Raw genomic sequence first — 13,700 nt, 5'->3', positions numbered from 1 at the left:
GTTTCTTCTCTACAGGGGACAATAATTCATTGTTGAGTTGTAGGAGGATATGTGTATTCATGGGTTCTTGCCCACACAACTGTATTCCTCTGAAAAAACGATTTAGTTTAATCTGAAAGGCTTGTATCTGAATTTAGCTTTTCATAACTCCTAGGATAGTTGTTTATCAGGTAAAAAATATATATGGCTCTGCTAACAAAGGCTTTACCCACAAATGTCAAACTGCAAGGGAAAAAGGTCCTATATTGGGCTGTAACCTTTGACACAGTTTCACATGCTGAAAGGAAATGCTGTCATATACCACATTTATTTGATAAATGTTGGCATCAATCGATACATGCCGTAGTGCACCAATAGTGTTTCCTCTCATTATAGATCAATATCGCCAAACTTCCTCTTTTAACAATGACCACCTGCTCAACTGATGTCGTATACTGTACAATTCCCTTTTGAGACCAATATTACTCCTTTAGTGTCACAGTCAATTGTGAATGGTTGTTAATTTGTGCAAGGGGCAGTATACAGAAGCTAAAGTTATTTGGCTTATTCTTCACATTTACTGTACTTTTATCATATGTATTTCAAAGCTCACGTGTGAATATGCATTTCAGTTTAAATTTGTAATGTTTGTAATTTTATATGGTATCTGTTTGTAACTGTAATGTTATGTTTAGTCAGATCCAATAGGGCACCCTGTAGCATAGTGTTTAAGGTACAAGACAGGGACCCACAAGGTGGTTTGATTCCCAGTGAAGCCATGATAAGATCTGCACAGCTGTTGGGCCCTTGAGCAAGGCCCTTAACCCCACATTGCCCCAGGGGGGATTGTTTCCTGCTAAGTCTAATAACCTGCAATAATACTACTACTTATAATAACTGGCTTAAAATATAGAATCCAGAAATACAAAGTGATTGTAATAATAAAAAAGCACAACAACATAAATAATATGGACCAATCCAAAGGTTGCTCTCTCGTATTTCTTTCTGCTACCGTTATTGCTGTTCTTTGGCCTGTGCTTGTCCTGCCTTGTACATCTTAACTCATATATTTCATATTCCAAGAAATAAAACATATTTTCTTTCAAAGCAGCAAGACTATGATGGAACTTGGATGAGTATTTCATATTTTCTCAGTATTTCTGATATTGGCATGTGAATGATGTAGAGACTATCCATTCATGACGTAAGGTTACCATAAAATGGGCAAATAAATTTACAGTACCTAAAATAACTAGAAACTAAGTAGGTAATTATAATAGCAAAGCATATTTGTATGTGCAAAATTACTTTTATTTGAAAAAAAAAAGCCCAAATGCAATTAAAAATGTTACCTGTATTTTCCATAATATGCAGTTATACTGGAATGTGGGTCTTCAAGTATTGATAGACTTTTGATGACACAGCTTGCTTGTTTTGAGCATCATACTATATCTCCCCTCCCAGTTTTTATATCAAGAATCAATTGATGAATATTTTTATTATAGGAATTTATTAAGCTTCATTTTGGCTTTTGTAACATTTGTTATGATTGACATTTTTGGATTTTGCGGCTTGTTTCTGGGATAGATCAGACCACAGGTTAATTTGTAGTTTTTCATCAGTCTTTAATGAAAGGGCCCCCAGTTGTTACAACACTCTTAGAAACGAAGGGTTCTCAAAGGGTTCTATGGCTTGATTCCACAGAGGAACCCATTTTAGTTCTTCGTGGAACCCTCTACATCAAAGGTGTAAAGCGTGAAAAGCTCCCAGACAAAGAACCGTTTTGTCAGACAAAGAACCCTTCAAAAGGGCCCGGGGTTCTTCCACGGAATCACAGGGTTCCCTTTTTTTCTGAGAGTGCAGGCATTCCCGATGGGAGGTGAGAAGAAGGTTCCGGATGATGAAGAAGAAGACGAAGATGAGGTCTAGTTGGCCATGATGCGTCTGATGGAGCCCACGCGAGCACTCACGCCGCCCCAGTCGCTGAACCTGCGGTACTCCCCCGGCCGCAGGTAGAAGTGGCGCCCCCTGTAGTTGGCCTGGTCGTAGAACAGCCAGTTGCCCTCCATCACGTTGCAGGAGTGGATCTCGGAGAAGTGGAAGCGGTCCATCATGTCGGGGCAGTCGTCCATCAGCTCCATCATCTGACCTCCGAACTCCATCCTCTCGTAGAATCGCATCCGGTAGGACCCGGGGGAGTGCTTCAAAACAAGGGAGGGATCAAATTACATCTCAATGCCTTTCACATCACTGTCGAGTGGATAGACATGGCCGGTCAGCTTGAACCTGGTCATCTTTATTTTTTCATTTATTTTCAGATAATTGTCCATTCACCTAGCCCAATTACCTATGGTGTATTGTATTAGTTCTCAAACACCAGTCCTAGGGACAGTGATGGTGTATGCTGGCTTTTGTTTTAATCATAATTGCAACCTATGGTTTACCATTGTTGCAGCCTGTAGTGTAGTGGTTAAGGTGCGTGACTGGGACACGCAAGGTCGGTGGTTCTAATCCCAGTGTAGCCACAATAATATCTGCACAGCCGTTGGGCCCTTGAGCAAGGCCCTTAACCCTGCATTGCTCCAGGGGAGGATTGTCTCCTGCTTAGTCTAATCAACTGTACGTCGCTCTGGATAAGAGCGTCTGCCAAATGCCAATAATGTAATGTAAATGTAATGTAACAACCTTCCAACTGCAACTGAATGCTCTAAATTGGGGGAGTTTGGCACTGAAATGGACTGAGATGGAAAAACTGATGTTTGACGAGTTGGTGGAGTTTCCACATAAATTCAGCAGCATAACGGCTCGTGTATACTTTATCGTCCAGCAACAGAGTGTTTTGCTCGAATGAAATCACAGAACGATCACAAACGTTCCATCGTCGCCTGAATGGTCGCTGTTGCCCTTTAGCAAGCGGTGGGGCTTCTACTGAAATCTAGCAGCCGTGCTATAGCTAACTGCGCTGTGAGCCTCACCATGGGGATCATGCGGCAGGAGCGGATGCTGTCGCTCATGCCCATCCAGCGCTGGTAGTCGGGGTACTCCCCGCGGCTCATGAAGTACTGGTGGCCCATGTAGTTGGCGCGCTCGTAGATCATGAAGCAGCCGCTCTCCACGCGGATGGAGTTGCAGCGGCTGAAGTAGGAGCTGAAGTCGGCACAGTCGCTGCTGCACTCGTAGTGCCGACCGCCGAAGTTCCTGTCCTCGTAGAAGATGATCTGCGGGCAGGGGAAATCAGTGGCCAGATGTTAGTGGAGTTTTCAGTGGAGAAACTACCTAAATCACCAAACTACAGCATATCCACGGTAACGTAGCATTAGCGTAGCATTTGCTGCTATGGTAATTCCCCTTCCGATTGAGCCGTTCCATCTAATCCCGTGTCACCTTGGCTAAGTATCCGGCCTCTGGACCTTTCAGGTACAATCGGTAAGATTTTTGTGCTAAAACATTGTTACAAGACTATTGTAAATCCCTTCCTATCATTGAAAAAGGCTCACTGACATGTTGACTCACCCTCCGCCTGTGTTTATAGTGCTTAAATTCAGGTTTCAAAGTGTACATTTGTTGGGCTGTCACTCAGTATCAAATCATTGTACAGCTGTACAACAATTCAAGGTCATTGGTTGAAAATTGGTTCTAACTGTGTGGGGGCTTGTTCTGATTGTTCTTGTAGCTGCCGAAATTGCACTCCAGACAAGTGATCACTGAACTCTGTACACTATTGCTTATTATCCAAGCAAAGACTACATATCTAATTACAAAACAATACCAGTTTGTTATCGGTAGCAACAAGCAAGTTAGCTATAGTTAGCTTGACGAATTAGCAAATATCCAAAAATAATTTACAAATATGAAATATGGGCAATACAAACATAGTAGCGATTGCACAAGCGTTGTGCTTCAGGTGGATATTTGTAAATATGACTAGTAATAGCTCATTTTCTTGTTGTTACTGATAGTGAACTGGTATTGTTTTCTAATTAGATAAGCAATGGTGTACAGAGTTTCAGTGATCGCGTGTCTGGAGTGCAATTTGGGCAGCTACACGTTCCTTTTATCTCTTGAATTGAATCATCCGTATTTAGCTAAACCTTTATTTCTCTCAAATTGTAAATTACAGTTACATCGTTCGTGACAAGTGATCAATGAAACTCTGTGTACTATTGGTTATTATCTAGTTATAACGTGTTGTGGTTCGAGGTTGTTTATTGTTGCAATTCTTCTCTTGACCGTTAGGAGTCCAAAATTACCTATTGTACCTTTAACTGAAAATCTACCATCACTCAGGTGATGGTAACACTTTGCAGTACGGTTCCATAAATTGGCATGAGCTAAATTATGTTGTTGTTGTTAACTAACAACTATGGAGAAGTTAATCTGTACAGCTCTGTTAATGTATCTGTGCGTAATTAATTCATTTTAACGACTACATCAATTATTGCCTATTCATATTGAAATGAAAAAGTCAGTTTAATGTATTTGTTAATGATTAACTAATTAGAAGTTCATCCTATGGTTTGCTAATGTGTAAATATCATGTAACAAATACATTAGTTAGTTGTTAACAAATGCATGAATTAATGAAAAGTAAATTTCATGCTTAACGTATTTGTCCATCATTAATTCATGTTAGCACCAATTTCCTTGGTTCCAATAAACCAGACAAGCTCAGGAAAGCATAGAGAGGTATTTGAATCAAAAGCAATTACGCAATTGACACGACTCTCCTGAATTCAGGTAAGTACATACAATATATATTTAACAGTATAATGAACATTTACGGCATTTCAGGTACTTTAATATTGGTTTACTTCCTGTTATTTCTGTCTTGCTACTCAGAGACAAGTGTAGATGTTTGTCCAGTTGGTGTGACTTTACCTTCCCCATTTTGGCTGAGCTGGACCGGATGAGCCTTGATGTTCTGCCTTGGATCCCTGACGGAGAACGCCACCGGTCGTGTACATATAGTCCTTGTGAACTGCACACTGGGCAGGCGGCATTCATATTCTAATTCCCATTCTGAAATGCCGTGCCCTCGTGTGATCCCGTAATCCGAAATAAAAGATACGTCTCTGTTAGGTCCCCTAAAAACCCGGCCTGAAAAAAGAGAAATGTTCTGGGCCCTTTGTCTCTCGGACCTGCGGCCCGGTCCATCGAGACGCTTTGTTTTCACTGCCGTCCACACAAAGCCTTCGGTGCGGCTGCGTTTTTTTTTTTCCGCTACAAAGACCCGCAACTGCAAGATTCCCAGCAGCGCACGGGGTTATTCCCGGGCAAGAACATCAAACCTTTGGTCTCTGTGTCACTGCGGTGAAAGAGCGGGTGTCGTTACTGTTTGATAATTCAGTTATTCTACTTGATTTGTTAGAGGTCGGTGTGCTTTTCTGTGTGTTTAACTGACTTTATATTACATTACACCACTGATGACAAATACGTCATGCAGTCATGCTTTTTGATGGAGGTCATTTGCCACTGTGTGTTTTGCACATAATTTTCTGTTTTTCATTGAGATTGGATTTATGTATTTATTTACTTTTTTTTGGTAATATGGCATGCCTTTGGAATCAGTAATGTTCAAGTAAATTCAGTTTATTTGTTTATAGTCTATTCGTCAGAGACAGTACTACCGGGCAATCACAGTCATGCAGCTCTTTCATTACTGAATGAAAGGTCCAAATTTGGAGATATGGATATTGATATAGTGCATTGTTTCTATTGTAGATGCAGTCATTGATACACTGTTATGCTTGTCAATAGCATTTTCCACTGGTAATAAAACAATTAATATTTGAGGATATTGTATTTATTGTATATATTTATTGACCTCTGGCCTAAGAATAGAAACAGTATAAACCATTCACAAACAGTTTCAACTGGAAGGTTACTCTTGGGCACATTTTTTGCCTTCAAATGGTCACACTTTTCAATAAGGTTCATTATATTACATTACATTACGTGGCATTTAGCAGACGCTCTTATCCAGAGCGACGTACAACAAAGTGCAAATCAAACACAAGAACAAGTGCAAAAGTGGACCTGAGAGGACAGTACAGTTCATGAATTGGCATTAACTAAATGTAGTTGTTAACATGAATTAATGATGGACAAATACAGTACATTAATGAAACATTCAATTAACATTTAATTAGTATAATATATTTGTTAACAACTAACTAAGGTTTTTTGTCACATGATTATTCATACATGAGGATGAACTTATAATTAGTTCATCATTAACAAATATATTAACAAAAATGTATTTTTCATTCCAATATGAATTGGCAGTAACTAATGTAGTTGTTAACATGAATTAAGGATGTACAAATACAGCTGTACTGATTATCTTCTCAGTAGTAGTTGGTTAACAACTACAATAGTTCATGCCAGTTCATGGAACCTACTATTGTATTTAAGCTCAGGGGGCCTATTTATGGTGCACCAACATATTGGAATGCAATATTGGAAACCTATATAAACGTCTTACTGTCCTGCAGCATATCTTTGCAGTATGCCTGCTTATACACCTTAACTCATAAATTTTAAGGCACCAAATATTGATCTGAGATCAAAGGGAAGCTCTAATAAGGGCATTGCGCAGCCGGTATTGTATATCCAAATAGTGCTGGTAAGCCTCTCGTTTGATATAATCTTAATTGCCAAGCAAAATCCCTAGTTCGGTTTTTAAGAAAATGTGACACAGAGTTCACAAATGAGACAGAGAACACAGGATATGTCAACTGAAACGTGTCTTTTTTTTCCCAGGCTTGTACATACTGAACCAATGCATTGCAGTCTCACGCAGTTTTCGTCAGGGCTGTGTGTTCGATGATTTCTGAATTCAAGCAAATAGTGGAAGTGATTAAATAATTCTGATTATATTTTGATTAAATCCTGGCCTCATAAAAACCGTTGTGGCCGTATAGAGCTCATCATAATGGGCCTGGAAGCTGGACAAAGGGAGATGTAAAGCTCATCAAAGCTTATACTGACGTTAGCACACTGCCCCTAGAATGGCCTTGCATCAGGGTATAGTGCCTGTAATGTTCAGCAGCCATACCACTGAGTACCATGGTAAACGCTAAAGCTAAGCAGGTGTGGGTTTGTATTCTTTGATAGGCAGCCACCTGGAAGAAAGGCTGCTGTTGGTGGGCCAGCAGAGGGCGATCTTCCGTCAGGTCAAATAAACCCCCTGTTCAGTTCAAAAACACAAATACAAAAAACATAGCTCTGACAAAATTTCAATTCTCAGTTCTTAATCCTCCCCCTCTCCCATCCTGCAACATGCAGGAATTGTTCAGGAGTCTCCTTAACTCATTCTCCAAAACAATATCTGATTCACTCCTCTCTGTGGAGCTTCGCATTGTGGGATTTCTGTTCTTGCTAGAATCATTATTATTTGTTCTGAGTCCCCTTTTGAGGGTTTCCTTTCACTGACATTTCCCAAATCACTCATCAGCCAGTTGCATAAGTCTGGCTATGAGGAATGGTTACTTAATTTCACTATTCAGCTGAGATCAATCTGATACTATTGTAGGTAGCAGTGGGAAACATTTAATGTCTTAATATAATATTAATATTGAATATTAATACCTTCAAATTCAACTTCGTCTTCTGTATGTATGATGCTGACGTCAGTGCTATAGCAATAACATATATAAGTCTGCATTACAGAGCCCTAAATCATCATCACATGCTACTGTATATTCTATACTTAATAGACCTGCTCTATCCACACAAGGGCTTAGTTATTGATATGGTTTTACATTTACAGTATAATGCCATTTCAGGAAAACTTCCTTGCTATTTATGCAAATGTGTGGCACTAAAATGTACAGGCACTTATAGGTTATTGCGGTTTCAAGGCATATGGCAGTTCCTCAAACTTTGCACTGAATTTGGGAAGAAGGCCTTTATGTAGTCTATACACTCTGCCTGGAATTGCCTTCAAAAGTAGTTAAAACTTCAGGGCTTGGTCAATCTCAGTGCATTTATGGCTACTGTAGAGGTTGGAAACAGATTCTATTGGAAATTGTCTTTTGCTGTAATTGCTTTTTGCACTCAATTTCATTTCACAATTTTTGTGTGATTTTATGATGTGTTGTCTAAACCCGCAGGCGTGATATGAGGTTAAGAACTTGGCTGGTGAGTGTTAGGTTGAAGAACAAACCAGAGAAGCAGTGATTTGTAATGTGCCTGAAGATTACAGCACCTTGGCAAGATATCGTGTGTGTAAAACATCCATCCATCCATTATCTTAACCCGCTTATCCTGAACAGGGTCGCTGGAGCCTATCCCAGGGCATACACACCATTCACTCACACACTCATACCTACGGGCAATTTAGACTCTCCAATCAGCCTAACCTGCATGCCTTTGGACTGTGGGAGGAAACTGGAGTACCCGGAGGAAACCCACGCAAACACGGGGAGAACATGCAAACTCTAGAGAGGCCCTGGCCGACCGGGATTCGAACCCAGGACCTCCTTGCTACCCACTGCACCATCCGTGCCGCCGTGTGTAAAACAACAGAACCAAAATTTTGGAAACGAGACCCAAAGAAAAGAATGAGTAACGTCTCCCCGGCTGGCAGATGTCAGTTCCTGCATGACTTCCCTTTCAGTGGCGTCAGAACGTCCCGTAGCCCTCCCCGGCCCCGCCCGGGAACCCCCCCCCCGCCCGCCCGCGACACGGCCCCCTCCACGCGCACACACAGGGAGCAAGAACAGAACCAAAAACACATGAGGACTGACACCATTTTATTCAGCGTGTGATAAAGGGCGTACAGCAGCACCCGGACCAGGATGGCTCCGTCGTTAGAGGTCCATGATGCGTCTGATGGAGCCGATGCGCGGGCTCATGCCGCCCCAGTCGCTGTAGCGCCGGTACTCCCCCGGCCGCAGGTAGAAGTGGCGCCCCCTGTAGTTGGCCTGGTCGTACATCAGCCAGTGGCCGTCCATCACGTTGCAGGAGTGGAAGTCGGACATGTGGAAGCGGTCCATCATGTTGGGGCAGTCGTCCATCAGCTCCATCATCCGGCCGCCCAGGTCCGAGCGCTCGTACAGACGCATGCGGTACGAGCTGTGGTGCTGCGGGAGGGGAACGGGGGAACATTTTTTTACATTCCGAGAAGATCCGGGGGAATCTACAGTCCCTCAGTTGTAGTTACAGTTAGTGCCCATTTAGGCCAGTAGTAGACTGAAGGCCGATCTTCACTCCTGGTCCTGGAGAGACGCCGGGTGCGCTGGTCTTTGATTTCGCCTGAATACCAGTGACAGATTCAGACCCAGGAAACCAGGTGAGGTGAGTCAGCTGTGTAATTAACTGCTCTAATTAATCAATTATGTGTAGTTAAGTAACAACAAAAACCAGCACAACTTGTGGCTTTCTAGGACCAAGAATGAAGTTCATCCCTAATATACTCCATGTAACTGTAACTTGTGAGTTCAACTTTCAGTTACTACCAAGCGGTACATAGAGGTCATGAGGAAATGTTTACACCACCGTTTAGAAATAGTTGAGACAGTTTTCGCTGCTTATGGACTGATAGCAGCTGACAGGAAAGTGCATGGATTCCTTACAGGGCTGCCGAGTGAAATTCTGGGGCCTGGGACAAAATTATAGTTGTGTAGAGTTAATGTTAAATACTAACTTTTACAGAATTGTAAAAGAATGGTTTCATGGACACTGATTAAGCTCAGTCCTATACTAAAATGAGATTCGTTCAAAATTGAATTTAGTCTGGGACAAGGTTTAATCTGTGTCTGTGAGACAAGGCCCAAAGTTTTATAATCAGCGCTGGGCATACGAAGCGGACGCCAGTTCCACGGTTCGGTCAACGGTTCGGTTTCGGCCATTTTTGTTTTCACGTGTTGCGCGGTGACCCAAAGACAGTGCGAGTCACTCCGAAAGATGCTCATACCATGGGGATCATGCGGCAGGACCTGACGCAGTCGTTCATGCCCATCACGCGCTGGTAGTCGGAGTACTCCCCCCTCCGCAGGAAGTACTGGTGGCCCATGTAGTTGGAGCGGTCGTAGATCATGAAGCAGCCGCTCTGCACGCGGATGGAGTGGCAGCGGCTGAAGTAGGAGTGCAGGTCGGCACAGTCGCCGCTGCACTCGTGGTGCCGGCCGCCGAAGTTGCTGTCCTCGTAGAAGATGATCTGAGGAGGGGGCGGAAGGCGTCCGGACATGAACCGAAGGACCGAAAGAAAACACACAGAGGACAGAGCTGCCGATACGGAATTGGGCCACGCGGTAAAATAAATCAGTAAAATTGCGGTACTTTACAGGCAAGTAAATGACTTTAAAATGTATTTTAAAGTATTTTTTTCAGTGAATACGTAGATAAATATTTTTTTAACAAACCGAAGCAGTGTAATAACAGTTCGAATTTCCAAATGATGGTCGTGAGTTGGCTTGCTTGTCTACACTGCAAAAATAAATGTCCTGTACATTTTACAGTAATTTACTGGCAGCAGAATTTCAAGCAGAGTAGCCAGTAAAGTACTGTAATTTTACAGATTTTTTTTTTTTTTTTTACAGTTCAGGCTACAAATGGACGTTCACTCGTTCAGTTAAGCACAGAATCGGAGTCGCTACAGTACAACTGGTACATACCTTGCCCATTTTTGCTGTCGATCGAGCTTGCCGTCCTTCGACGAAAACAGATTTGGTCCACCTTATATAGAAACATGCAGGGGGGAAAGTACAGCAGTTGTTTTTTGTCATTCAAATCGGCCCGTACTGTCGTCAGCAGAAACTTTACAGGTATGTTTTTTAAAACGTCCACGCCGTGGTCACGGTCACTGTCACTGTCAATCACTGTTTCCAGCAAAAACGGCGGCTTTGAAAGCCGCTGACGAGCTCATTGATTCCGCCTGTCATAGAACATACCGTTCAGTATGTTTCCCTTACAGTAAGTACGCTGCATTACACTTGATGCGGAACATTGTGATGCTACTCAGAGAGACGTTATGGCTGTAGTATAGTTGCAATAGTTCATTGTAATGCATGTAGTGAAGCCTGCTTTATTGCTGCTTTAATTCGATCGTTATAGCATCAGTAGACCATTTTGTTGTAATTTTTCACTCACTGAGAAATTAATTTCCCAAGGGGCTGCAGGGTGGACAGCCCGGCACATCAGCTGGACCTTGGAGTCAGCCAGGGAGGGAGGGAGGGGTTCAGTCAGCAGGGTTATCACTGTCTCGTCATGCGAGAGCAGCTCCTCTTGTCGATCCAGTACGCTGGGAGCAGTGCTGCCAGGATCCTGTGGAGAGTGTGCAAACACCAGCACACCACTCCCGTTCTGCCCTCACTGGCTCCCCGTCTCCCTCTGGATCAAATTCAGAACCCTTCTCCTCAGCTCCAAGAGCCTCCATTACAGAGAGTATATGGTAAACGGTAAATGGTTGGCATTTATATAGCACCTTTATCCAAAGTGCCGTACAATTGATGATTCTCATTCACCCATTCATACACACATTCACACAACAAGGGCAATTGGCTGCCATGCAAGGTACCAACCAGCTCGTCAGGAGCATTTGGGGGTTAGGCGTCTTCCTCAGGGACACAGCCAGGACAGGATCGAACTGACAACCCTCCGACTCCAAAAGACGACTGCTCTTACCGCCCGAGCCAATGAGACGACTGCTCTTACCGCCCGAGCCAATGAGCTTTGTTATATGGAAGAGGGGTACGAAGATGGATTAATAATGACTTTCTATGCCCAAATGTGTCTTACAATAAGATAGCTAAATGATGCCTTACTTGTTCCCTGCAATCTAAAAGTCAGTCTTAAGCATTTACAGACATTTAACTTATGTAGGGCCAGTTTCACAGACACAGATTACGCTCGGCTTTGGTCCTGGACTACAATGAGTTCTGTGCGGAGAATCTCCATTCAAAGTAAATGCAATCTCGGAAGAGGCTGAATCTGTCTCTGAAACTGGCCCCGTAATCAGCTCGTAAAATCTCGCTGCACATTTACAGTAACACTGTAATTCCATCACATCGCTGACAAAGGTTAGCAATCCTCTCAGGAACAGTTTCTTTATTTTAATGCCCTTTCACGGTGATCACCTGAATCTGATTCACATTTCACACTGTGCGTACCTCCACGCACAACAAGTTTTTGTTGCCGGACTTTTGTCTGAGACCCGTGTTCTGATTGGGCGCTGTGCCAGCAGGGCATGTTTTTGCGGAGAGGTCCAGCGCAGTGTTCTGTGGTCCCGCCTGTCGGAACACCGCGACCCCGCCCGGTTACCATAGCAACACAGCCCAGCCCCCGGGCGTGGCCGTGAGTTAAGAGCACCCCTGCGCAAAAGCGGGAGATTTATTGGCCCCCGTGCACCTTGAGGACATTAAAAACATGATGTAAGTGCATCGGTGGCAGACTCCACACCCCTGGTGCGATGTTTCACCCAACCTGGACACTGCGTATTTTATGGATCTCACAAGATTTCACTTCCCAGAAACTACATTGGCATATTCCTTCGTGGGTACTAAATATACGCACCAAAATATTTTACATCGCTGACTCATTTGTACAGTTGCCCTCCTGAATTCTTCATCACTTCTCCCAGGCTATAATTAGACGTGATCTAAATAAATAGACTGAATACATCTATTGAATAGATAAATTATAGTGAGAATCTGAGCCAGTATAGTTTATTTCATGAATGAGTAAAACGTATTTCTCAGTCTAAAGTGACTTCACCATGTACCCCAGAGTGTGCTGTAGAGTGTTTTACTGCACAGGTGCGCCACCTTGTGGCTAATACTTGAGTTGCATTCTGACTCCCTGTGGATGTTACAATAGTTGTGTTCATTTGTGCGGATATATAAATACATTTTGTGTAAATATTATGTTTTTAAATAATGTGTTTTAAAATACCAAATGAAGTATCTATTATAGTGCAGTGTAAGAGGAACCAACCACAATGTTCTCATGCCTCTATTATCCAGACATGTTTATGTCGTGGGGGTGACATGCTCAGGCAGTAAGAGCAGTCGTCTGGCAGTCGGAGGGTTATCCAGACATGTTTATGTCGTGGGGGTGACATGGCTCAGGCAGTAAGAGCAGTCGTCTGGCAGTCGGAGGGTTGCCGGTTCGATCCCACGCCCGTCGAAGTGTCCCTGAGCAAGACCCCTAACCCCCAAATGCTCCTGACGAGCTGGTCGGCGCCTTGCATGGCAGCCAATCGCCGTCGGTGTGTGAGTGTGTGTATGAATGGGTGAATGGAGAAGCATCAATTGTACAGCGCTTTGGATAAAGGCGCTATATAAATGCCTGCCATTTACCATATGTCTATGTCATAATTTTAGAGACAGTTTTTAGATGTATTTGTTCTTACAAATTATGCAGTTTCTTTAAATACATTGCCTTACATGTGATATTTAAAAAAAATGCCTTATCAAGGGTCGTTTCTCCTACTGTCTATTTGAGCCACTCCATGCAGATACAAATACATATATAAATGTAACACATGTATCATATATTCGTTTTTTTTTTTTTATAGGGAGATATATGGCCATACATTTCGATTTCCTTACGCTTACGCATCTTGTACAGACTACTGGCACCATCTTCGTCAGAATGAAACCGTGGGGAAGACTCTGTGCCAGTGTTCAGAGCCTGAAAGGCCGCGGAGTCACCCGTTCTGTTATATTAACGGCTGGGACACGGGCTCCTGTGACGCTGCCAAATATGGATCCAGCCCA

At 43.0% G+C, this 13,700-nt stretch overlaps 2 protein-coding genes across 2 annotated transcripts; both read right to left on the bottom strand.

Annotated features, from left to right (window-relative positions):
- Positions 1-1,904: 1,904 nt before the first annotated feature.
- Positions 1,905-4,866, bottom strand: LOC133124998 (gamma-crystallin S-1-like). The gene is made up of 3 exons (XM_061236660.1): positions 4,858-4,866; positions 2,955-3,197; positions 1,905-2,180 (listed from the first exon to the last, which is right to left on the bottom strand). Exons 1-3 carry the CDS (start codon positions 4,864-4,866, stop codon positions 1,905-1,907), a joined length of 528 nt encoding a protein of 175 aa, XP_061092644.1.
- A 3,926-nt stretch (positions 4,867-8,792) lies between these two features.
- Positions 8,793-10,607, bottom strand: LOC133124996 (gamma-crystallin M2-like). Its single transcript, XM_061236658.1, has 3 exons — positions 10,599-10,607; positions 9,899-10,141; positions 8,793-9,065 (listed from the first exon to the last, which is right to left on the bottom strand). The coding sequence occupies exons 1-3, from the start codon at positions 10,605-10,607 to the stop codon at positions 8,793-8,795; spliced, it is 525 nt and encodes a 174-aa protein (XP_061092642.1).
- Between the last annotated feature and the right edge of the window lie 3,093 nt (positions 10,608-13,700).

Source organism: Conger conger, chromosome 3 (assembly GCF_963514075.1).
Source record: "Conger conger chromosome 3, fConCon1.1, whole genome shotgun sequence".
NCBI classification, from domain to species: Eukaryota; Metazoa; Chordata; class Actinopteri; order Anguilliformes; family Congridae; genus Conger; species Conger conger.
The sequence above is the reverse complement of the archived record's forward strand: the minus strand, read 5'-3'. Positions and strand labels throughout refer to the sequence as shown.

What these genes read in the sequence shown, in the direction of transcription:
- LOC133124998 (XM_061236660.1), bottom strand. An exon ending in CCTGCCGCATGATCCCCATG is followed by an intron (nt 2,181 to 2,954) that starts GTGAGGCTCACA and finishes CTTGTTTTGAAG; the next exon opens with CACTCCCCCGGGTCCTACCG.
- LOC133124996 (XM_061236658.1), bottom strand. An exon ending in CCTGCCGCATGATCCCCATG is followed by an intron (nt 9,066 to 9,898) that starts GTATGAGCATCT and finishes CCCCTCCCGCAG; the next exon opens with CACCACAGCTCGTACCGCAT.